General features: G+C 46.8%; 1 protein-coding gene and 1 long non-coding RNA gene across 2 annotated transcripts; one reads left to right on the forward strand and one right to left on the reverse strand.

Annotated features, from left to right (window-relative positions):
• Positions 1-818: 818 nt before the first annotated feature.
• FEZF2 (FEZ family zinc finger 2) lies at positions 819-4035 on the forward strand. Its single transcript, XM_054281169.1, has 5 exons — positions 819-1395; positions 1748-2589; positions 2682-2816; positions 2908-3040; positions 3467-4035. Exons 2-5 carry the CDS (start codon positions 1804-1806, stop codon positions 3721-3723), a joined length of 1311 nt encoding a protein of 436 aa, XP_054137144.1. The 5' UTR covers positions 819-1395; positions 1748-1803; the 3' UTR covers positions 3724-4035.
• A 13485-nt stretch (positions 4036-17520) lies between these two features.
• On the reverse strand, positions 17521-22299 carry LOC128939897 (uncharacterized). The gene is made up of 3 exons (XR_008483264.1): positions 22211-22299; positions 19220-19271; positions 17521-17589 (listed from the first exon to the last, which is right to left on the reverse strand). It is a non-coding gene; the product is annotated as an uncharacterized LOC128939897 (long non-coding RNA).
• Positions 22300-25930: the final 3631 nt, after the last annotated feature.

Below are 25930 nucleotides of genomic sequence, written 5' to 3' on the forward strand. Positions count from 1 at the left end.
CTTTTCATTGCTTGCTTTACCTCTGGCCAGGCTCAATCTAAACCCTTCGCTCCCCCCCTCTCCCCCGGATAATCCTCCCCTTTATTTTAGAAACACACAAAACCAGGTTCCACGCAGCGCTATAGTGGCTACAAGTGAAAGAGAATTGAGCGCCCTGAATCGCCGGGGGAAAATTGGTTCGGCTGAATAGCCCCGGCGAGGGACGGGGCGGCTAATCAGAGCCCGGGGGGGCTGCCCTGCAGCCGGGCCCCCCCAAACAGGTGTACGCGGGACTCTCTCAATTACCGCGTCCTCGCATCTGAGGGTTCTGCAAATCCTCCCCTCCCGCATCACGGTGTTTTAATTAGAGAGAGGAAGGAAAGAAACCCCGGCATCCAGGCGCTATAATGTAGCGTCGCCTGTTTGGGGGGGCGGGGGGGAAAGGGGGAAGAAGAAAGTGCTGGGGGCAGTGGGGAGGGGGGCAGGACAAGGGCTACAAGGGCAAGGGAGAGCCGCCGGGTGCCCCCGAGGCAGCGGACACCTTTAGGGGGTGACAACTTGCAGAACTTCCCTTTGCCGAACACGGGTCTTTTTTATTATTATTTTTTTTAATTTTTTTCAGCAGCGAATTCGAGTCCTGGACACGACTCCCTCCGCATTTATTTAAGGCTAATCACCAGTTACCCTGAGAGGGGAGAGGGCTGGAATTAAACTTAGTTTAATTAACATTAATACACTGTCCTAATTAATGGGTTGGCTATTAATTTATACATGCTGGAGAGGCTCGCAGATAAGTGACAATTTATTAATTATCTTCCAGCTCGGTTGCAACGGAGCTGATTGCAGATGGGTTGCCAAAATAACTCGAGCATGGTTGCGTGGTAGTTGCTTTAGAAAAAAAAAAAAATCATTCTCCCCCTTCTTTAAAAAAAAAAAAAAAAAAAGGAAGAAGAAGAAAAAAAATCCTCACGCTCATTCGGAGTGGCTCTTCTAACCCCAGCAAGAACTGGAGCACTCTTTTCCACCCAACTTGTGAATCGCACTTGCCTTCTAATTTGCCACATGCAAAACGATTCCTCTGCTTTGCAAGTTGCTTTTTAAGAAGGGAGAGAGAGAGGAAAAACCCAGCTCGCACACGAGCGATTTGTGCGTCTTAAACTGGAAGGAAATTGTGCGTGGAGAGGGGGGGGCTCGTCTTCCTCTCTCTGCCCCAACCCACCGCGCTCCAGCCCGGCGCCTCGGCTTGGGGAAGATCCATGGTGGCATCCCCATGTCATTCTGCTCAAAGTGACTTCATATGATGTCAGCTTTAAATGTTCGAGACCGTGATCTGACGCTCAGGAAGATGTTTGCTATCAAAATGTGACTGTGGCCACGCTGCGCTGCTTGGATGAGTCTCGCCGGAGCTGGGCAAAGGTAAGCGGTCCCAAGGCGAGCCCCGCCGCCCCTCGCCGTGCCCCCCGCCCCTGCCCCGCATTTCCCGCACCGTGGCCATCGCTGGGGCTCGGCTGGGTGGCACTGGGCTGGGGAAGGTTTTTCTTTTTCTTTCCCTTTTTTTTTTTCTTTTTTTAAATACTAACAAGGTCTAGCTTGCATGTTACTTTAGCGTGTTCCGCTTAATGAGCAGTAATCTGGTACCCTACGTGCCATTGTTCTTGAATATGTTCATTTGAATGTAAATAGGGAGGGGGTGCCGGTGGGGGGTGGGGTGGGGGGAGAACAAGGTGCTTATTAAATTGATTTGTCTCCTGGCTTTTCTGGAATGCAGAGCCGAGCGCGGGAGCGAGTCGCTGCTCACACCAAGTTCCCGCACGGCGGAGCGACATGGCCAGCCCGGGGTCGCTGGAGACGGTCATGCCTTCCTCCTGCCCCCGGCACGACGGCAGAGCCGCCACCGCTAACCCCTCCAAGACCCTGGCCTTCTCCATCGAGCGGATCATGGCAAAGACGTCGGAGCCCAAGCCGGCCTTCGAGGAGCGGCACGGCGGGCCGGGGCCGGAGCCAGGCAAGAAGCCGCTGAGCCTGTGCTCGCCCCTGCCCTGCGTGATCCCCATCCCGCCTCTGGGCTACGAGCTGCCCTCCAAGACTCTCAACTACTCGGAGCTGTGGAAGAGCAGCCTGCGGGGCGGCGCGGGGCTCTGCAAAGCCAACTGCGGCGTGTGCTGCAAGGCAGAGCTCGCCCTGGGCCAGCCCAGCGGCCGGCTCATCAAGCCGCAGGTCATCCACCAGGCAGGGGCCGTTCCGGCCGCCCCCCGCTCCCTCTACTACTTCAACTACCTGGACGCCGCGTACCACCCGGCCGACCTCCTGCACGGACAGCTCTTCCCGGCCGGCCTGCTGGGCGCCCCGTCGCCGGGGGGGCTCTCGGCCCACCAGAAGCTTTTCCTGCTGGAGAACGCCAAGCTGGCGGGGCTGGCGGCCGAGAAGCTGCCGCCGCCGCCTCCCTTCGCCCACAAGGAGCGGCTGCCGGGACACCTGGACCAGGTGATGAAGGAGGCGGCGGCGGCGGAGCGCGGCGGCCCCCCCAAGGGCCACGCCAAGATGGGGGGCGGCGGCGGCGGGGCGGCGGAGGGCAAGCCCAAAAACTTTACCTGCGAGGTCTGCGGCAAGGTAAGGGGGGCGCCGGCATCGGGCGGGGGAACCGGGGGCGGCGGCGGCGGCGGGGCCGTGCCTGACCTCGCCTTCCCGGCGCTTCCCCGCAGGTGTTCAACGCGCACTACAACCTCACCCGCCACATGCCGGTGCACACGGGGGCCCGGCCTTTCGTCTGCAAGGTCTGCGGGAAGGGCTTCCGCCAGGCCAGCACCCTGTGCCGGCACAAAATCATCCACACCCAGGTAGGTGGGGGGCGGCCGGGTTGCGGGAGGCGGCGGCCGCCCCTGCTCTCCGCGCAGCCCCCACTGACGGGCCTCTCGCACCCCGGTGCAGGAGAAACCCCACAAGTGCAACCAGTGCGGAAAGGCGTTCAACAGGAGCTCCACGCTCAACACCCACATCCGCATCCACGCCGGCTACAAGCCCTTCGTCTGCGAGTTCTGCGGCAAGGGCTTCCACCAGAAAGGTGAGCTGAGCCGGGACGCGCCGGGCCCCTCGCCCATCATTAGCGGGGATTAAACGCGGCGAGCCCTGCCCGGCTGGGGAAAGCGAGGGGCGCGGGCAGATTCGCCGCCGCTCCCAATTACTTTCCCTCTAAGCTGGGCCGCATCGCCGGGCAGTGCTGACGGTTCCCCCTAAATGCTTTTTAAATGAAAGGTGCCGGGCCTTGGTCCTAATCCAGAGCCCTCCGTTTGCCGCGGGTCACCGGGCTGACCCTGCCTCTCATTTGTGCCGTGCCAGTTGCGCGCTGCTCCGCGCTGACGAGGACCGAGTTTGACAAGTGGGACGGGGGTGCGGGTGGAGACACTTCCTAAAGCCCCCCTTACCTGTGCACCGTGCGGCCCGGGCACCCTCGGGTAACCCCCTTTTCCATCTTTTTCCTCTTTCGCAGGCAACTACAAGAACCACAAGCTGACCCACAGCGGAGAGAAGCAGTACAAGTGCACGATTTGCAACAAAGCCTTCCACCAGATCTATAACTTGACTTTCCACATGCACACCCACAATGACAAGAAGCCCTTTACGTGTGTCACTTGCGGGAAAGGATTTTGCAGAAACTTTGATTTAAAGAAGCACGTCCGAAAGTTGCACGACAGCGTCTCCAGCGCTCCTCCGCCGCGGGACTCTGGGCGCAGCGGGCAGAGCTAAGGGCCCGGCGCGCCGCCACACTCGGACCTGCTCACCCAGGCCAGCACTATTTATCCAAACCAGCCTTCGCTTCTCTGTCCTTTTCCCAGCGAGCTCAGCCGCCGGTAGCAAGCGACCCCGAGCCGCAGTTGTATATAAGAGGAATCTTATTTAACGGCGCGTTGCGCCGCCGGAGCGGGCCAGGACGGGCCGGGCTGGCCGCCCCCCGCCCGGCGCCAGGACAGCGCTCTTTATACGTGTCTGTAAATCTCCATTTTAAATGTACGCTCGAATAAGTGAGGAATATATCTATATCTATCACGGGACAATAAACCGGCCCTTCGCAGGTGTCTCATTTCCCACCTGGGCCCCGGCCCGAGCGGGCTGCTCGGCGCTGTCCCCCCGTGCGAGCGCGGCTGGCGGAGCCGGGCCCGGCCGCTCCAGGGCCCGCTGAGTGCCGCGGGCACCACAGGAGCAAAAGGAGGGCGGGAGGGAGCCGGGCGGCTTCAGAGGGCCGCTGCCGCCCCCCAGAACGGGGTCAGAGCCCTTGCAGGACCCCCGGCGGGGCTGCGCGGCCCCGAGCGGCAGCGCGAAGGGCGGCTCGGAGTTTCCCAGCGCCGCTTTTCGGGGTCGGTTCATTACGGCGTGTTTAAACCGCTCCTGAATGACTATCTTTCCTTGCATGCAGATAAAATGATCTCACGCTTGCTTTCCGAGTAATGACCCAAATTAAGAGAGAAAACACAGACCCTTCAAACCGCATTACATTAATCTAATCACTCCCAGCAGGCCTCAGAAACTCTTTGTGATCAGAATATGGATAATCAAGCACTTGGATTACACTAAATATTCCCTTCTCATCTCCCCCCCTCCCTCACTTTTAATACGCAAGTGTCTATTCCGGCCACGTCGTTAGGAACAATATTATTCTAGCGGAGAAAGGAGATTGAGGAGGCCGGGCGTGTGCGTGCTGCTCGGGCCGGGCTTGCCAATGAAGAAGGGAACGAGAGAGGCACCGAAATGCCTGGGGACGGCGTAATGGGGAGCTCACCTTTCTCCGCTTAATTGAGTGGTTAAATAGAGGGAGGCGAGGACGAGCACAGCTCGCCGCCGAGCGCAGGAACGGGAGTCAACCCCTCGCTCCGGGTTTCTGGATTCATTATTAGGCTGCGATGTTCTCCAAGGAGAGGGCTGGGGGCTGGGGCCGGGGCTCCGGGCCCCGCGCTCCCGCTGTAGAGACGGGGCGATTTTAGAGTTTCTCGGGGTTTGCATTTTCCAGTGTCTGAAACAGGGTTTTGACGGTTTGAGGAGCGAAAAACAACGTCCAGTGATCCTGGCAGCGGGGAAAGATCATAACTGAATTTGATAAAAAAAAATTGGGAGAGTTTTAGGTGAAAAGGAAAATTTAAAAAAGGAAAAAAAAATGCAAACCCCGTCACCGCTAAGTCACCTCTCCGGAAACCCTGTCAGGGGGAAGCGGTCCCGCACGGGAAAGGGCTACGGCAGGAGAGAGCCGAGCCCGGCTCTGCCGCCGCCGCGACAGACGGGGCGGGACAACCCACGGGCCGGGGACAGCGGGAGGGACCCCCTGTCCCTGAGGACACCGTGCCGGGGCGGCCACGGCAGGACGAGGGCCCGGAGTTCGGGAGCGGGGCGTGCGCATCCCGGGGGGCGCCCACGGAGCCGCTGCCGCTGCCAGGTCCGGGGGAAGCGCCGCTCCCTCGGCACCTCGGGCGCCGGGAAGAGGTCTGGGCTGCCAGCCGGGAGCCGAGAGCGGGAGCCAGGCGCGGCTGCGGGCCCCACAGACAGCGCGCAGGCTGCTTCCTCAGCTCTCCTGATGGGCGAGAGCAGCGCGAAACCCACTCCCAGGGAGAGAATTAAGGAAGCGCGTTCTTATCGCATTTTTATAAAAAGCGGCGTTGTTGACAGAGCCGTCTGGGGGGAGGGCGGCATCCCCGTCACTCTGAGGGCATCTCGGGGTGCCCCGAACGCCGTGCCCGCCGCCGCCGGTGGGCTCGGTCACCGGGCCCCTCCCGGCATGGGCAGCCCTCCCCGGGGCCGCTGTCGCTCCGGCTTCCCCCCGATCTCGGACGCTCCGGGAAGGGGCCGCGGCACCGCGCCCGCCACCGGCCGGCCCCGGACCCCCCCGGCTCTCGCCCGGATCCCGGCACACACAAGCCGCAGATCGCGGGGGAGGGGCGGCTCTGTCAGACACACACACGCCAGAGACTCCAATTATCTTCTCCCTCACAAGATGTTTCTGCTGTCCACGACTGCTCACACTTCGGCACTCTTGCCAGCAAGCCTCAATAACACAAAACCCGCACAAAAACCCCTTTTCCCGGCGCCGCAGCCGCGCGCACAACAGATTGAGCGGTGCCGGTGCCTCGGGGGGAGGGTTAGAGGTGCCTCTGAGCGGAGAGCGACGTGCCAGCGCCTCCGTGCTTCCCCCTCGGCCCGGCCGGCCCGGCCCGGCGCTGCCCCGGCACCGGGCGGCTCCCAGGTGCGTCCCGGCACCGCGCCGGGCACCGGGAAGCGACCAAACCTACAGGCAGCTGCGTTGCCCTTTTCCCTGCACTCCGCTCTCCAAACGTCTGAGCAACCAGTTTGCTGCTAGAAACATGTTAATTGCCAACGGAGCTCATTAAGGCATGCACATGCAAAACACAGCGAGGGAGATTAAATGGACAAAAGCGCAATAATGAACTGTCAAAAATCGGACCCATCTACACGACCAGGAGCACTCAAGAATGAGGCATTTAGAGGCAACAAAGGATTGTCTGGGACAGGAAGAAAGGACGACCTAGACTTTTGTTTAGTCAACACAATTGATTACAAATGAGAGATTAACAGGATAGCTTCAGAGTTTTTTTGAAGGAGGCAGAAGAGAAAAGTCCAATTAAGTGCACCGAATGTTAACTACATTGATTTCCACGGCCAGCGCTGGAGAAATTCTCATTAAACCATCCCTGGCGATCCCTTTTGGAAAGTAATTTGTCTCCCTGATGGAGCAGAGAAAGGGAGCCATGTAAAGAGAAAGAAGCGCTAGTTCTTGGCACAATGAGCTTAGGAGACACACTGGAAAGAGCCAAAGGGGGAGTTAATGAGCATCTGACAAGCCGCTTGGACCCGGGCCTGGAGAGCAGCGATGAAAAGATGGAATTGGCCAACAACTATTCTTTATATCAAACATAAAAAGGCCAATCTGAAACAGCGCTGCTCAAAGCTGGTGGGGAAGAAAAGAAAGGCCCCCAGTGAGGGGTGGAGTGGAGGGCTCAACTGCCCCATTGGGACAGGGGAAGAAATGCACTGGCATGTCCCTCTCGGAGCGAGCGGAGCCGCTGGCGCTCGGCTCTGCCCCGGGCGGGCACGGCAGAGGGGCCCGGCAGCCCCGGCCCGGAGGCGCTCGCACAGACCCGAGCCCGAACCGCCCCGAGCAGCCGAGCTGGGGGCACTTTAAAGAAGTTATCCCGTGGAGGGAGATCAGCGGCCAGCCCGAATCACGGCGGCCCGGCTCCCCCCGAAACCCGCGTTCCTCCTTCCTCCCGGGGCTGCATTAGCGCGACCCCTCCCGCTGCGCCCCCCCGGACCGGGCACCGCGGAGCGCAGCGCAAGGCAACGCGCGGCGTGTAGACACGGCTCGCTCGGAGGCTCTTAAATCAGATTAGAGCTCGTTAATAACAATTTTGGCTTAAGTCTGTATTGACTTAGGTTTAGGAATGGCTTAGCACTTTCGCTTAAGTCAACACCAGGGCTAAATTGACACATGCCTTTCCCAAACCGCCGTGTCCCCCAGGACGCCCAGGTGCCCGTAGGACTTCTCCTGCCTCTTTAAGCCGTTTTACGGAAGTATTTGCATGATTTTTAAGTAAGCCTGCCGGGCCTCGACGGTGCCAGCCCACCCCTACGTGCCATCCACCCCTGCGTGCCATCCACGAGGGTCCCCTCCAGGGACGGGTTTCATGGGCCTCACCCTCCTAGGGTTGCGATCAGGGCACTTCTTTCTGTTCTTTTAGGTTCCTGCTGCCAGCCCTCGTGCTCCTTCCCCAGCCCTCATGGTGTGGCTCCTGCTCACTCCCCCAACACCTCCTCAGGTCCCCTCTAACTCCTTCAAATTTATACCCTGGGTACCCCTAGACAGCCGGGGCTGCATCGCCATCCACAGCCGAGTGCTGTGGAGAAACTGAGGCTCCAGGGGCAGTGCCCGGCACCCGAGGGAAAAGCCGGCACGGCGGGTCCCAGCGGAGGCATTCCCTCCAGCCGGCACCGACAGCGGCCACAGCGAGGGCGACAGGCTCCCTGCCCGGCTACCTTAGACCCATTGAGAACCTCATGCAGATGGGGCGGGTGTCCCCTCCGGGGCTGGGCAGGCACAGGGGGCCACCAGCAGGGAAAGGCACCCATCCCTTGGGCTGCCATCCTGGAGCGGTTACCGCTGTCACCCCACGGCCGGACAGTCACCCCATGGCCATCCTCTCCTGAGGGTTCCTGCACTCGGACCCCACACCACGGCCAGCTTTGCCCTAACCAGTCACCGTCCCACCTGCCCACCTTCTCAGCAGCCCTGTCACAGGTACGGTGCTGTGCTGACCGTCACCGTCACCATAGCACCGCAGAGAGGGGGAAATTCCCTTACTAGCTGTTTTCCACCAGACACCCTGATTCTCCAAATGACACTGCCCCATCTTTTAACCCCACCCCCAACCTACTCTTATTGCTAACCCTGCCTAGCTCAAAGCCGTAGCCTCGTGTTATTTGTATTTATCTCATTGATTTACTGCAATTGCTTAATTGATTGAATTACGGGCAACACGTGCCCTCAATTAAAAATTAAAAAAAAAAAAAAAGAAAAAGGAAAAGGGTACATTTAGACTTCTGTGCTCTCTGTTTCATGGGCTGCTTCTCCTCATAAGGTGTTGAAGCTGCAGCTGGGCCGTGTGGTTCAGCCCTCAGGGAGCCTCGGGTGCGTTCCCCAGGAGCACAAGCAGCTGTTCAGTGCGGGTGCCTCACGTCACCAGTGTAAGAGCGTGTTTAGTCACCGACACACCTTTTTGTCTCAAATGGGGACAAAATGCTGTCAGACACAGATCGCAGAAAAAGTCCGCTCCCAGAATTGTGGGTGTATAAGCCCGAAACAACACAAAACTTGACTTCTACAAATATTTGCATCTTTGCCGTCCTCTGCGTTGGCAGAAGAAGCAGGCTGATAACAAACTTTAAAAGAGATCTGATCCGGGGGCAGAAGTACTCCCAGCCGATGGGACAAAGAGTGGGGACCTCTCTGGACCCACTTTTCTCTCCCGGCTCCTCGCCGAGCCTCTCAGAGCATCCCCGGCCCCTTGCGGGCCGCCCCAGCCCGCGGGCAATGCCACAAACGGGGCCACGGCAGCGGCGGGGGGCAGCGGGATCCCCGTCCCGGCCCAAACACAACGGGGACGGCTCTTTGAACCGCCTGGGAGACCGAGGCCACGGGAGCCAGGTATTTTCCCACATCAGCGCCACTGCAATGGACACGATTGTCCTGTGAAGGGCTCAGGCGCTTAAAGCGCACAGAGCACCTGAGACCTCCTGCAGCCGAGGTCCCGTTAACTGTCTGATACTCCTTCTACTGCCTTCTCACTGCTGCCAGTTGCCAAGATATTTCACATAAATAGAAGCTTTTTTATCAGCCTCTCCCTTCTGATTCATTATGTTAATGAATTGAGATATTACCAACACTGGATTATCGTATCTATCAATGAATCCAGCAAAAGAAAGCTAATTATAGAGGAAAAAGACAAGTGTACCCGGAAACTTAGTACAAAGAAACGTCCGAGAAATAGAGCAAAGCGGCTGCAGTAGTTTAAGCACCCTCTAAACATATATTCCAGTTGTCTGGGGACCGCGACACTTTGGGTCACATAGACAAGCCTTTTTCCTAGGGGTTTACGGATACGTTTTTTACCCTTAACATTATTATTACGAGCGTTTCCAAGGAATCAAACCCGCTTCCCAGAGCTTTCCTGGGCGCCGCTGAGTGAGGGAGGACACACACAATGCGCTCCCGCTCCCGCAGTGCCCGCGCCCCGCTCGGCCCGCCCGGCACCGCCTGTCCTCCCCCGCGCACAGCCAGCTCCTTCCCACCGGGCAAACACCGGCACACGGGCTTTGCTTCCTTCGGGATTTGTTATCCCCTCCTTTCTCCCTTCCCCACAGCCGCTCGGCTCGGCGTTTTCCCGGCTGGAAGCAGCGCTGCCCCTCGGGCAGAGCCCGCAGCCGCGGAGGGGCGCGGGGCGAGCGCGGCCGCGGAGCGCAGCGCGCAGGTTCGGCGGCGCTGAACAAAGCTGCCGGCATGTGCTTCACTTTGAACGCATTATCCTCCGGAAGCTTTTACTGAGCAACACTCAGAGCTCCGTGAATGAAGCTATTGGAACACATACGAACTAAATGGGTAAAGAAAGGCAAGTCTGGTTACCAAAATTACATTTCTCATTTCCCATTCACCGCAGCGAGGCAGGTACTTATTTACTGCGGCTTCAAGCTACGGTAATTAGTAAAGGAGACTGTAATTTACCTAAAGGAAGGCAATTTTTTCCTTTTATTAATTTACAATAGGTTTGTAAAATAATCTTACAGCAGCTGGTTCTGCTTGAATCTGTTTCAAAAGTGTGATGTAAATACTGTCTCACACTATTTTGTTGCTTATTAGGGTTTTCTGGTAGGTGATACGACTGAGAGTGAGGGGAAAGAACACCACACATTTAAGATTATCATCACAGCGATAAAACTTATGGGAAGAAGTGAGCATACTTTCTACCCGTATGCGTTAAAAACACACGTATTCAAAGTAAGCCAAATGTAAAAGCTACAACTGGAAGGCTACAAACACAGCGGGTACAGCTTAGCGCATTTTCAAGAGCTGTTTTAACTGTGTTTAAAAGGAGTAGCAAATTCCCAAATTAAATCACCCTATTTATAGCAAAGACAAAGAGTTTCACACAGCAGGAGGATGTACTAAAGAACCATTTTCCCCCACCTGTTTCCTTAGCAAGGGTTTAAGTATCTGTATCTACATCTTCCTAGTAATCGTGTATCTGAAGTAATTTAGTTTACACATTATGAAACAATAGGAAGAGTGAAAATAATCGATCCGGGATTAAATACATTTGGATTTTTCATCAGTAAACTTCTGAGATTTTAATCTTCACTCAGCAGATTAATATTGCATATCAGAGTCAGAGGAAAGCAAACACCATACCTAAGCAAAGTTATCACTGGCCTACTCGTTGTTCACACTTGGCTGCAGCAGGCACCAACTCACATCCAACTCACACATGGAATGCAACACTGATCAAAGCTTTATTTCAACTATAACACAGTATATCCATGGATTATAATCCTTGAGCAAACAGAATATCACAGTAATGAAGACCTTAGCATTACAAATATGTTAAAACAGCTTGCATTTGGGGTGATATTTAAGGTCAAGTTGTATCTGAACACAAGTATTAAAATATTAGGAAAATTACCATTATGGAGTAAATAATGTTTTCTTTCAGATATAACCTCTAAAAGTACATTCCCTTTTAAATTTGGTTTTCTTATTTTTCAGTACCAACAAGCTCAAACTGAGCAACCACATCCCCAACCTGCTCTATGTGAATGAAAAAGACAGAAATTAAGAACTATAAGCTCAGCCTAAAAATTAGCTCCCAACTTCTATGAAAACATGACCCTGAATAAATACAATCAAGAGGATACCATAGTGTCAGATATGCATCTAAACCAACTTACTATTTCAATATCCTCTCAAATTAAATTAATAGGCTTGTGGAAGATTCTGCAGAGTAAGAAATTTCTTATGTTAGGGAAAAGTAACATGCCTTGCCTTCTGCTCCTGCCCCCACAGCCAGAATAACTGAGAAAGTAAAAAGCTTGGGAATGTGATGGTAGAGGTGACAAGATGGGTAAACAGGCTGTGCTCCTGGGTTAGTATTGGGGTTACTCATCTGTGCATTAACCTAGAAAAGTATGATTAATGATTTCTTCTTGCAAGATACTAAAATATTAACTTACAAAAAAGAAGACCTTTGGGTTTTCTCACTGCTCTTTACTCAGTTGCTGTCCCCCACCTAACAGAAAAGCACAGGAAGCAACAGGCCCTGAGGACCACTGCACCTTATGTATACATTTATTGGAACACAAAAGGGCAAGCAGCAAGTCAAGGGTAAGAAAGTCATAGAGTAAGAAATTTTTTTGGGGGAGGGGGGTGTGCTTTTTTTTCTTTTTTGGCTTTTTTTTGTGTTTGGTTTTTTTGTTCTTTTGGGGGAATGTGGTGAGTTTGGTTTTTTCTTTTTGAGAAAAAAATTTACAATGAGTAGGAAGTTACAAAAGATATATATGATGTAATTCCTATATTTTATATTTTCTTTTATATATATAAATGCTTGGGATAAGATAGGGTATAACTACATAGAATCAATATGTTTGAAGTGACTGCCTTGATCTGGTGAAGAATACCCATTCAAGATCTCATAGGGATGTCAGTACAAATCACTTAGGGGGATTCTTAAATTTTTTTTAAAGCACACCAAAATTTTACATTTGCTTTCTCAAATCTGTATCTATAAAAAGGCAAGTATCAAGCTAGCCCAGCCATGGCAAATTGAACTCAACAAATCTAAGCAGAACAGGAGATCCCATATAATTATGGTCCCTTGCCACTGCATGGCCCAACTCAGCAGACACTTGCCCCTGCCCCTATTACTGTGCTATTTCACAGTCATAGGCATTTCCATTTATTTGTTTCAAACCACAGGCCAACATGAAGGCCCTTGTCTCTGAGAACAGTCACCTACACATATTCCTGCTTTACATGGTTCTCTTCATTCAGTTATATTCCTGGACAAGCTTCTACATAGTTTTCCTTGAACTAGATGCCCTATTGCTTCTAAAGTTATGCTGAAGGAAATAAAATTAAATTCCTTCCTTGAAGATAATTTCATTTTACTCTCAGGCATGCTGTGTGAGCACCTAAGTGCAGCAGGGTAAGCACTCTAACCCTGCTTGCAGGTGCCTTTCATGCACATTGCCAAACTCTCACCCATGGAGCTGCCATGCACTCCATGCCCACACAGCCAGATCTCCTTCCAGGGGAAAGCACCAGGGCAAGGAGAGGGAGAACCTGCATCGTGTCCCAGTGGTTAGGCAGAGTCAGAAGAGATAAACACTCAGATTATTCCATGTATAAAGTATTTAGGGGCCCAGATTTTTGTTGAAGTGATTTCCCTTTGGATGCAAAGAACAGGATGAGTCCCATTGTTAGTAACTGCTCATCCATCCCTTCACTCTGAGTATCATCTAGAATAGGTTTTCCATTCTTGTGTGCTCAAATGGTTTCAGTTATTTGCTTTTTAAACGTGAGCTATGCAACTGTAAGATCCATACACATTCCCACTAAATCAGATTGAGAATCACATTGAGAGTTTACAGAAGAAAATATTACCAAGTTGTCTTTGTGACAGAACACTGAGTAGGTATAAAATTGCAATGGTCTCTATGCCAAGTTTTTTTTAAGCTCTCAGCTTGTAAGATGAAAGCCTAATTTGATATTTTTGTAGTTATATAACAGTTCTAATATTTTGTGACATTTTGTATTGTGACACTATAGATGAAATTGTCATCGGACTGACACCCTTTACTGTTTATTCCTTAATTACAACTGTTAACAACACTGCAGAGAAGCGTGCTAATCTGCCATCACATATTATGAAAACAACGTTATTGTTACAAACACCAACACCCACTCAACAGGATAATTCTAAGATGGCAGTTTCTGTAAAAAGTTATCAGTTTAATGGACACTTCAATAGAAAAAGTTTAAAATGAACTCCTAATATTCCTGTGGAAAATACACAATTTAATATTGCACCTAAAGTTTTGACTTTATTGTGTCAGTGATTCTTCATGCTGCATAGGGATATAATGTTTTTTGAATGGTGGAGTCTCTCTCTATGTAGTATGAAGATGCATAGCTCAGATAACTAGCAGACTAGTAATATTTGCAATCATTACATTTTCATATCCTCACACACTGGCAGAGGTACTTTTTTTCCCTATTACTTCCAGGTTGGGAGTGGAATGACGTTGTTGCAAGAGATTAAATTTTAACAGTATATTGACTGTTAATCTGTCCAGGTTCTTAACAATAAAAGAAATTAATATTTTATCAGCTTCTTTTGCTTAGGAAAGAAATTTTTTGCAGGCCATGTCACACACCAGAAAGGATCTTCCACTGAACTGACATTTCTAAAAGTTGTGTACCAGTGAATTTTTCACAATAACTGAAAATGAAAATATTACACCTTCAACTTCTACGAGATATAAAAGTCAACTTCTAGAAGTTGCAGATGTAATATTTTCATTTTCGGTCATTGAAAAGCTTCCCAGACTCGTGGAAAGCCACTGCCAGTGACCTTTCAGTTTGCTTCTTCAAACTTTCCATACCTCAGAAAGTTCTCACTTGTAGAACTTATCAGCAGAAAGAAAACAGAATTAAGAGCAGCCTAGAAGTAGCACAAAGCCCTAGAGATTCGTTTGCCCACCTGTTAGACAACAAATACAATGCAGGTTGGGAAAAGCTGCCTGGAGTGAGGGGTATGAGTGATCAAAGTGGCAATGACAAAAAAAAACAGGGAAGAACCAGATGCAGAAATTCAAGTTTCTTCCTGCACAGGTTCCTGGTGCTAAACTCTGATGCACAGCCTGCCTTTTTGCTAACAGTAAATTCTTCCTTTCTGACTCATCCACGCAGAATGCATGCAGCACAGATGACTGAAGTGAAGAAAGATAATGCAAGAATCTGTCTTTACTTATCGCACTTATATGTAGAAGCAGAGAATTAAAAATAACATAAAACTCTTCTCACACTGCAAACCCAATTGCCTTGGTGGAAATCTATACACAAATGTTTCTCATTCTTGATACTAAAAGCCCATTTGAGGATTGCTTCTCTAGTACAGAATAAAAATAAGGAATCGTACATAATGCAACAATGGAATTAAATAATCCTATGTAATTCATTTTAATTTAAATTATTTACATTTCAGTTTAATGGCATGATATTCTGTTGATATCTGGATGATCTTCTCTGCTTAAGTGATAAATTACAAAACAAAATGAAACTAAAATGTTTATTTTTGTGAATCTTCTTCAGGGTAGTTTATGCTCTGCTTTGTAGCTTTCATTTTCTTAAAGCCAATAGGAACTTCTGCTCTTCCTAAAAGAAACTCTTCCCATTTGGGGAGAGATTCTTTTATTGATGCCCAATAGAGAGTCTGAGAAAGATATAAGAAAAAAATAAACTTAATTTCAAAATCTGTGTCAGCCAGTTTAAAACAATATAGAAATGCAATGCATTATTAAATCTTACTTTAAGAGTAAAGCAATTCAGAAAAGAACAATGTACTTAACATATGAAATTTTTAATCTCTTATATGATATAAAATATCAGCTTGGAAATATTTCATTCTGCAGGACAAACTGTGAAGTGACTGAATATGCCCTCTTGTGGTAAGCAACACATCAGTTTAGACCTTAGAGTACCTTTAATAAACTATTTTCCATGATTATATACTTTTCCAAAAGCAGTTTTTGTATTTAAGTAGGTATGTTACTGGAATTTCATTTTGCAGAGGAAAAAAGGTTAGAAATGAAGGCTGCCCCTTTACCAATGTAAATTGATCATTCTAGAAAAGTTTACGATACTATACAGAACTATAATTCAAAATATTTGAGTAAAATTTTAGACTTGATAATTCACTGATGGAGTAATCATATCCAGTATTTGGATCACAAATTAAAATAATAATAAAAAGGTGGTGCATATTTAGTGAGTAGTCCAGGAGAATCACTGTGGATCATCTAACCTTTCCTCTTGCTTTACACTGTGCCTCTGAGTAGTAAATGTAACATATTATTTATCTGTGTTATTACTCATTCATCATTTTTGTGTTGGTAGGATTTTCAGGAATATTTTAAGTGCCAGGTATAATTTTTTTCCCCACAAAATAACGTGCTCTAAGAACTGTGCTAAGATAGCCCTTTAATCCATCCACATATGTATTTATTGCCATTCAGAAAAATGCAATTTTGCAGTATAAAACAGTTATAATACCTATGTAGTGAGCCTTTTTTTCTTTACTTAAGTGTATAATGAAGGAGAAGTGCAGCATAAACTGAAGATCCCCCTGCACAGAATTGGATTCCTGGCTAATCACTTTGATCCTTACATGTAACTCAGATATAACTATGGCTCTTGCAGGTTTACAAAAATATTTTCCTCAACAGATTTACTCAAAGAATCTTTTTTGACAAGCATATGTGCTGTCACACAAAACTACTCCGACTCAGCAAGCTGGGGATCCATTATAGCCATAACTTTCAGAGTATATTAATACAGACACATATATGGCTGAGTGAAATATGCTCAGAAGTGTTTTGGAACAAAGCACGCGCAAGAATTTTGTACCATGAAAGAAAGTTTTCTTTTCCCACTATTTATAGCACTCTTCTCTAGAAGCATAAAAAAAAAAAAAAAAAAAAAGCTGAAATAGGATCTTCTCCTTCAAATAGTAACTCTGCTCTCTCCAAAATTTCACCACTGCTGCAGAGTGCAGGCATTCTGCAGCCACGAGCAGTCGCTCTGCAGCCTCCAGTGTGTGCTGACTTCAGTGGAGGAGCAGCTTCACAGCCACCATGGACTAACTGACCCAAACACCTCAGAGGAGCTCCAAAGTCACTGAAGAGTCTAAAACTGCTTCTGAACACAGCCAAGACAGGTTTAATGTTTAATATTAGTAGGTTGGCATCTACTTTAGCATCATTCAAAATGTACAAGTATTCAGGAAAGGATGTACCCTTTTGCCTAAAAATGTCTAAAAATAATAAAAAAGCCACGGAAGGGGCATAGCCAGTGTGCACCCTGTCACAGCCACAGCAGGCTATTTACAAAATGCAATGACAGATGAAAACTTTGAACAAGAAGTGATGCCTCTCCTTTAAGTAATAGCCTAAGCATGCCAACACTTGCCCAGCAGGTGTGAAGCTGAGGTACAATCCACCTCTCTTCAGAGCTGACAGTGCTGGAACCTGGCCCTGAGCCCTGCTCTGACAGAGCCCCGGCACCCAAACCAGCACGGGACACTCTGCTCCTGTGCCTCTGGGAACCAAGCCACCACACAGCACAAACACCAACCACTGGGGCAAGAAACAGATGGGAATCTGCTCAAATTTTTATCTGAAGTAATGCTTTAGGGACTGCAGGTTGAGAAAGAAAAAAAAAAAAAAAGAACCGAGTGTTCCTGCTGCAGTACTCTTCATAGGCTTCCATACAACTCTAAAATAATCAATAGGAAATTTTCTCTGTTCATGCTGATATAAACAACTGACCCTGAAATGTAAAGATGACAATCTGTGGTAAACTGAGAATGGGATGACCATATAAAACAAACTAAATAGCTCTGACATAGTACACACAGTAATCTTCCAACATTCACAGTATTGATTTTTTATATTTGAGTTCACTTTTGAATAGAAGTTTGTAGACCTGAAAGCTGCTAAATATTTCCACCAGAATGCTCCAGAATCTAGGGACCTTGTCCCAGAATTTAGGTTCAGCTTGCTACAACAGTACACAGGCCTTTGGCTATACCAGTCACTGGATTTTAAAATCAATTATTTTCACTTTAAGAACACGCTTCAGGGGAAAAAAAAGCAAAATATTTGGTAAACAGCAAATGGAAACAAATGAAAAGACAGAGTTCTAGGACTTACTTCTAACTTAACAGTATCAGGATGTGGAAGTAAATACATTCTCTCTTGCAGCTTTTTTTCTGCTGCTTCTATATCCTAAAACACAAGCAAAGTACATTTTAAAAACAAGCACTGAGAATTTTAAAAGAAAAACATACACATAAAGACATTTAAATTAACTAAATAAACCCATTACAGCTAAACAGCATTCAAAAATTAACACTGAAGTTCAAATATTTGTTTAGTCACTCTGAAATACAACTTGTACTACTTAGACTAACATCCTACAGCTGCTACATGTGCTTGCTGCACCTTTTTCACACAAGAGTACATTTCACAACCAAGTAAGACTTTTGCTGCAAACACTGCTATTCTCTCTGGACACCAGGGTAAATTAGTTAAATTCTGTTGTATAAAACTTAAGGAAATAGAGGGGAAGAGAACATTTCTCTGTGCTGCATAAGACTGAAGTATGTATTCTAGCTACTGTAACTGTAAAGTAACTAGGCAAATTATGTGCAAGATCTTTACTTCTCAAGACAAAGATGACTTGCTAATATGCATGCATAACATGTGCACATAAATGTAGAGCTGCAGCAAGCTGTTCACCAGACAAGCTTGGATGACAATGCACCTCACATAGTTTTCTTACAAAAAAAAAATCAGTATTTGGGTTTCTGCTTGTCCAGTGGATGTGTGCTGGATTCACAGAGGCCCAAATAAATCTTATAAAAAAGAAGCAACCAAAAAAATCAACAGCAACAAACAAATCAAAGCATGCTCCCAAACTAACCACCCTCCCCCTTTAAAGTTCTGACCTGTTCTTGTGGGCTTAGTTCCATACCCAAACATTGAAGAGATTGAGTGGTGGGCAGATGAAGAGAGACAGAAAGGGACGTGGGAGTGGGGTGTGAAGAAGCCAAAGCTGAACAGAGTGGAGGGGGAAAGAAAGTATAGCAGATGGCAGAGTTGGGAGCAGAGAGCGGGTGTGAAGAGTACAACAGAAAAACTAAATGAGAGAGGAAATTCCCCAAAGGGACTTCCCAAATATTCACCACCACTGCTGCTGAAAAGAAGAGTGAGATTCTGGAGGAGCATATCCACAAGAGAGACCAAACATGATTACTAGTATTGAATAATAGCCAGTGTGAACACATCAATAAGTAAACAGTGCCCAACTCAAGTTTAGTTCAGTAGAATATGATTAATAAAAGCAAAAACCCAGCCTTGCTCAAGTTTAACTTAGAGACACACACAGTCAGATTGTTCAATTTAGTGTTCATCTTATTTTATTTCATTAATTCCTTTTACAATATTCTCTTGTATATAATAGCAAAACTAATCCAAGTAAAATTGTTCCTCCCTTTTCTACAGCAAAATCCATACCACTGTGATGTCTGAGAAAGAGTAAACTAGTTCTCAGATTTATCCAAATTCTCAGAAGCAGCAAATGGCTGCCCCTTCTCAGGTAAGAAGAGACTAATGGAATAAACATATAGAGGGAACAGGAAAAAGGACATAGGCCACTTGAAATCCTGATGTCAAAATAACAGAGGCCAACACAGATTTAAGTGACTTAAGCACAGAATTTCTCTGTTGCACATACTTAGAACACAAACACACAAACAGCACCAAATGAAGCTCGTGTCAGAATGGCTCAGGCCAAGTCTGGAGAAGTTATCCCATAACAAACCAGAGTGAAAAAGGATCATTCAGTAATGTTCACCTCATATTCTTCCACTGCATTTTCCTCCTTTCTGATTCCTTCTTCCTAATTACTGCAGGAATTTTAACAGGGAGGAAGAAGAATATCAATCATTATTTCTTTATAGACTCAGCCAAGGAACTGGAATGTTTATGGTGATAGGAAATGAAAGACTTTCAGGCAAGAAAGGAGACAGCAGTTGTGCATCTATGTTTAGTAGAGAAGGTCACTTTGGCATAGCCTAGATATTGGATGTGTCTTTTCATTGCTCACTCCAGTTTGTGTTGTGCAGTCTATTGTCATTCAGAATACTGATTTAATGACAGACAGTGAAAGAAATTTTTGCTGGAAGGTGTAGTATGCTTTAGAAAATAACTAGAACTACTGAAAGATTAGATGGCACTTCTTGTGTGTCTACACAACTGGTAAGCTTTATAGGAAAAATAAATCCCTGTCATCAATATAAAAATAAATACATCAGCAGTATAAACTTCTTTGGAAAAAAACCAGCTAATCTAATATGTCACTGTACTGAAAAAAAGAGAGCATCTTACAGTGCTTCCCCTAAAACCACAAGGACTGGAACAAAAACAATTCAAGACCTTTCCCCAGAGGTAAAATGGAATGCATGACACATACATTGCTTTTAGGGGACCAAATTCAGCTGTCACTTATATTGATATCAGTCTGGCACAATCACACTTAAATAATTCTGGAATTGCATGCCTGGGAAGGAAAGCAAATTTGTTCTAAATTACCTTTCCAGTACTAATTACTATATAGCATACTCTTTCTTTTCTATTTCATGTTACAAGCTGTTGCACAGCAATACATATTTCTAAACACAAGAAATATCACTGAGAAACAAATGTCATAAATTAGATTACAAATACTAGTCTAATTTCTGCTTTTATTACGACAACATTATATAAGCACCAAATGATACAGATTTCCCTAATCTGCAGTCTCCCTCTAAAGACATTAAGGAAAATACTCTGATAATTATGCTAAAATGCTGAACAAATGCTTATAATGTCAAAATTTCAATTAAAAAAAAAAAAGGTTAGTTCCTTGCTTCCTACTGATTAGAATTTAAATTAATTTTGAAATCTTTCCTGTGCATAAATTCCAACTAGCACAGAGAAAGAAAAATGGCTTTTGCTATGATCTATTACTGAAAACAACTGATTTTGCTTACACGCAGAAAACCAGAAATGCAAATAAAAAAATAACACTTCGTCATGTCCATGTATTTTTGAGTAGGCCAAATCAACAACTCTCCACATGGTAACTGTGAAATGTACAGTGCCTGGTATCAGGAACAATATTCTGAATCTGGCACATTAATCAGTCTTGTTTTCAAGCTTCTCATATATTATGCTGCATAGATTTTTTTTTTTCCTGTTTTCTTCTGTTATCAAAAAGCATCTGCAGGAGTGCATGCTTGTTAAAACTAGGATAAAATTAATAGATTTAAATTGATTTATGCTATTTTATCCTGCAACAGAATTTGTTTTGATACATATGTTTTTGCTTTTTTTCTGTACAAACACCAACATTTTTGACACTTGAAAGGAACAATTTTGAGGATGTGACAGAAGATAGCAAATATCTGTTTAACTGCAGAAATATTTACACTCTGTATATGTCTGAGCTATTGTTACCATTTCCACTACAATATAGCTTTTAGGATGGAGAAATATATTCTGCATTTATTGTGTTTGCCTGTAAACTGAGAATGCATTCATAAACACAAATAATTTATAAAACCCTATATTTACAAAGTAAAAAACTGACCTAAAATGCCTATGGAAAATAGGAATCATAATGGCTGAAATTACTAAATGAACGGAGCAGGAGCCAGGGAAAAAATAACCAAACCATCCATTTATCCTCAGCCTCTCTCTGATGCACCTACACTTGGTATACCAAATAAAGGGGGGCTTGATTGTCCCTGTCCAGAGCGTACCAGCTCACCAGCCCAAGCTGAAAAATCTTCTTTGTCACAGAATAGTTAGGAAAGCATTCCTGCCTAACTGTTCTTCTTGTCTTCCCCTCCCTAAATAAACATCTCTTTTAAATACACACTCTAGTGCAATAGATTTATACCCACCCAAAATGTGAACATTTTAAATCTGAACCAGGCTCTGCATGAAAAAAAAACAAAGAAATTCTGGTGACACAAACGAATCTTGTCATTTTCTAGAGTAAAACTTACTTTTTCAATAAACACAACACATGCATTATGAACCCTTAATAAGTAGAAGCTTAAAGAAAAGGCACAGTAGGTTCAGTTTTCTGCTGCCTCCTGGAAAAGCAACACACATTTTTCAAATGCATCATGTCAGTGGTCAAGTGCATCTCTTCAAACCCAGATGCCTGAGCTAGGGGTTCCAGAGAAGCCTTTCAGTTTTCCAGTCAAACTTAGACCTTTTTAATTACCTAGGAAACAAATTTTACCTGAATATTACAACAGGTGTGAACATTATTAGTGGTGTCACCCCTATGAGGTCTGCTTTTACAGACTTGCAAGCAAAATGCTTGAAGTCACTCTACACCTCTTTAGAGAAAAATACTAAACTGAGAACCTCTTCCACAACTTAACCACAGCAGGAGAACAGTTCCTACCCCTGCAGCCTGGTCAGCCCATTTCCAAACATCCCTGCAGTGCAGAGGGGCTGTGAGTCCTGACAGACCCGAAGTTCTCTCAGGCAGACATGTACTAGCATGTGCTACATCACTACATGTGCCCAAAAAAAATAAAAATACATAGTAGCAGCTGCCACCACGAGGCTTTGGTAAGAAGGGCACGGGAAATAGGTAGTGATGCCATCAGATAATAAGGACTTGTCATTTAATACTTTTTGGTCAAGTTCCAGAAGAGGGAACCATATAGAAGGGAATTCAAATGACAACTATAGAGCACACACTTCTCTTTTTTTTTTTTTTTAATTATCTAAGCTACATAACTGTGACATTTTGATACGGTTCCTGGTAGTTGCAGAAACTTACATTTAAAAGTGCTGCATTCCTTTTATGAGCTGCATCAGCTGCTTGAGTTTGCCATGTCTTTTTAGTCTTTTTGTCTCTTAGATAAGTCTCCATCTGCTGTAGCAGCTCTGATCTCTGAGACAGTCTACAAAGGAAAACATTTTGCTAAGTGGGTAGAACATTTTGCTCAGGAGCTAGAAAATAACCTTTTTACCTTACCCAGTTTTCTCCAAACTATGGGGCTAATTAAGCCGGCTGCAGGGTGGGTGTGCTGGGGGAGGGAAAAGGTACAGGCAGGCATCACCTGCTGTGCTGCTACAAAGCTGTAACCTTGCAACCAGCAGTCCTCAGATGCTGAGGTGCTCACAAACACTGAATCTCCCCCAGGAAGGAAAGACAGGGTGGGTTGGGGTGACTTGATCAGTACCACGTTTGCTCGTTGGCACGTACGAGTTGTTACAAGAAAAGCAAATCTTCCTGAATCACTACTGTATTTGCCTCACAATTTGAGTTTACAGGGCAACAAAAAGCAACTCTATAATTGAGGCATTGAGTGAGAGAATCCAATTACCTTCCCCAAACAGGAATTTAACAGTGACAGGTTGACAATGGAGATCTTAAACCAGTACCACCATTGGAAGTCAAAAACCTCATCAACCCAAATACCCTAAACGGCAGGCAAGGATGCTAATAATTCCCATGGTTCCTGAAGGAAGAGTGCCACCTCCTGGAACTCCAGCCCCTTGCTGCAGCACCACTGTGCTGTGCAGGGCTCAGATTATCGGGCACCGAGGATCGTGGGCAGGGAGGGAGAAAATCACAAGACCCAACACGAACTGATGTGAGGCAGAGCACAATACTCACATCTCCTCATGTCTTCTCGCAAGGTGAACCTCCTGAGCCAAACAGGTTGACATCCTCAGTTGTTTGCTCCAGTTTTGTACTCTATAAAAGGAAAGCCAAGTGAAATTAAAATTTTCTAAAGCTGTACATTAACGTACACTTTCTAGTATTAAACAATTCTGGTTAAAAAGCTGCACACATTATACATGTCAGCTATCTACACAAAACCTGCCACAAGGCATTGCTACGACTTGCTTGGAATACTACTAATAATTCACACTACTAATGTTCACAATATGTTTTAGAAAAAATGCCACTGTATTCCAATAATTTATGAAAAACATCTTTTTTTTCAGTTTCAGATTCAGCACTGAGTTTTCTCAAGTTTCAGATGCTAACAAGCACACACACACTTTGTGCTTACATAAATGACTATTACTGTTTACATTACTGATTTCTGGCTTTTGTCACGTTACACTGAACACAGTTAACATTGGAAACTACTTCTCACAGATACAGGGACCTGTTCACAGGAAACTACGTTTAAATTGTTTAGAACTTAATGTTTGGCTTTTTTCTGAGCTATTAAGATCAACTGCCCAGTGATGCAAATAAAGATCCTATAGCACTTTTTAGAAGATTGAAAATGTTTTGGCTATTTTTTTCCACCTCACAGGTGACCGCATTTTTACTTTAAGTAAAATTAAATAACTTGTCACGTGTTGATAATGTCAAAGGGTGGCAGAACTAAAAAAGGCCATCAAGATGACATTAGTTAAGGCTTTCTGACTATCATGTGTCACACGTAATTCTGAAACCACTGATTTACATCACTGGCCTCTGCTGACGCTGGCGGGCATCTTCTAGGAATGTATGTTTTACCACACTGTGAAAACACCTCTGTCCGCCCGGCCTGTCGCTAATGTTTAACCCCGTTTAACAGGGGGCACACCCATTCAGTGCTCCTTCCTTCAGCAGGGACACTTCGTGCTCTTTGTGACACACCTTTACGGGGGACAGAGGAAGCCAGAGCATCCCGCCGCCCGTACCTGCTGTCCCTAAGGGCGCCTATGGCTGACAACAGCAGCGATAGAGCAGCACCATGGTGAGTGACAGACCGGCGCCAGCCTGAGCATCCTCCGCCGCCGCACCGTGGGGCAGCCGCTGCCCTGGCCTGAGGCAGCCCGGGATGAACCTCCGTGGGCAGTCCCCGGATCTCAGCAGCCCCAGGGAAGCCCCTGGGGCCGAGAGCGGCACCTCCGCCTCAGGCCGCGGCCCCAGCGGGGCGGGAGCGCCACGGCCGCAGCGGGGCCGCGCACCGCCTGCGCCCTACCACTGGGAAAAGGTGGGGGGGAGGATGGATTTACGATCACTTTGAAAGGTACCATCCCGTATGATTACGGGACAATAAGTCAGGAAATAAAAATAAAACACCAAATACACTAGCTAGTTTACCTTTAGCCTCGCCGGCTTCGAAAAGCAAAGCAACCAACCGCAATGGTCTCCGGGACGTCTTAAAACCCCCCGCCCTCGCTGCCATGGAGACGGCCGGAAAGGTGGAGCCGAGCTGTCGCTTCGGTGGGCGGGATCAGGCGGGGGCGGGAACGGATTCCGCCCCTGGGATTGGAGGAGCGAGAGGGCGCGGGACCAATCACGGCCCGGGGCGGGAGCGCGGGGAGAGGCGCCCGGGGGCGCGAGTGCCGCGTGCCCGCGCTCCTCCTCCCCGAGCTCGCTCCGCCTCACGGAGCTGCTCTCCCGGAGGCCCAGGGGTTCCTACCGGGATTTGCGTTTAAAACAAGGGTTCCTCCCTCTGTGCAAGGCACAGCTTTCCATGTCCGAGCCGGGGCAGCGCCCGGCAGCTCCAGCCCTCTTCTCCACATGGTTTCCAAACCTTGTGATGTGATCCGCCCGTGTGTCAGACCGGAGTTCCTTCCCGGGCTGGAGGGCTGCTGAACCGCGTCTAGTCCTTTAAACGCAAACTTAGGTCAAAATATACATCAAATAAAAAAACCGCAATCCACCTTTTTTGCTTTCTGTAAATGTTTTGTCCTTCGCAGAAAACACAAACAAAAAAATTCCAAGCTAGATAAAGCTGAAAAATATGTTTTTATCCATTTCATTTGTGCCCAATAGCTTTATGCACGTGTGCAGCTGTAGATTTCTAAAAGCTGCTCTGAAAGTTCTTGTCTTGCCTGAATGATTTCCATATTCTAAGCATTCTCTCATCCTAGTTTAAGACACCTCATCACAAGCCTTTCTTACTGCTGATCAAAACCTATTTCTTATGGTTTTTAATATCTTTATATTTTCTACTTTTCCCCATTTTATATTTCTGCAACAAATTCACATTAATTCACTTCATGACATAAGTAGAAGTTCTTTAATGTACTTGTCAACTTACCCTTGCTTATTGTAGCAGTCAGGATAAATAGTACTTAAAAAGGTATTTTAATTTCTTTTTATCATTGTGATTTAAAGACAAGACTTTCCAATAAATGTCACAGAGTTGTAGGAGTCAGTCCTTATTTCTAATGGTGCCAAAAGCTAATTGTAATGGTCACATTAACTGCAGCAGAAAGCCCAAGTATTTTTCCATATTTTATTTTGAGCTACACCAGCTCTCTGTAATGGCTGTGATCTTTCTTTCTTTGTAGCATTTAATGAATTTCAGGAAGAAAAGAGACAAACTGAAGTTTGGTTTACGTAGACCATTAGAGATGCCATTTGTGACGAGCATGCCAAGAGCATTTTAGTAAAGTTACAGATACTATCAATTGTTCAGTATTGTGGAAACAGAGACAGGATGGAAGACGTAATTTCCTAATGGCTAATTTCTTATGTGACAATGTGACTCAGCTATAAACTTATTTTAACCTAGATTGGCTCTGAAGTTGTCAA

This window comes from Melozone crissalis, unplaced genomic scaffold, assembly GCF_028551555.1.
Source record: "Melozone crissalis strain CALT ecotype California unplaced genomic scaffold, PUWL_Pcris_2 ptg000029l_1, whole genome shotgun sequence".
Classification (NCBI taxonomy): domain Eukaryota; kingdom Metazoa; phylum Chordata; class Aves; order Passeriformes; family Passerellidae; genus Melozone; species Melozone crissalis.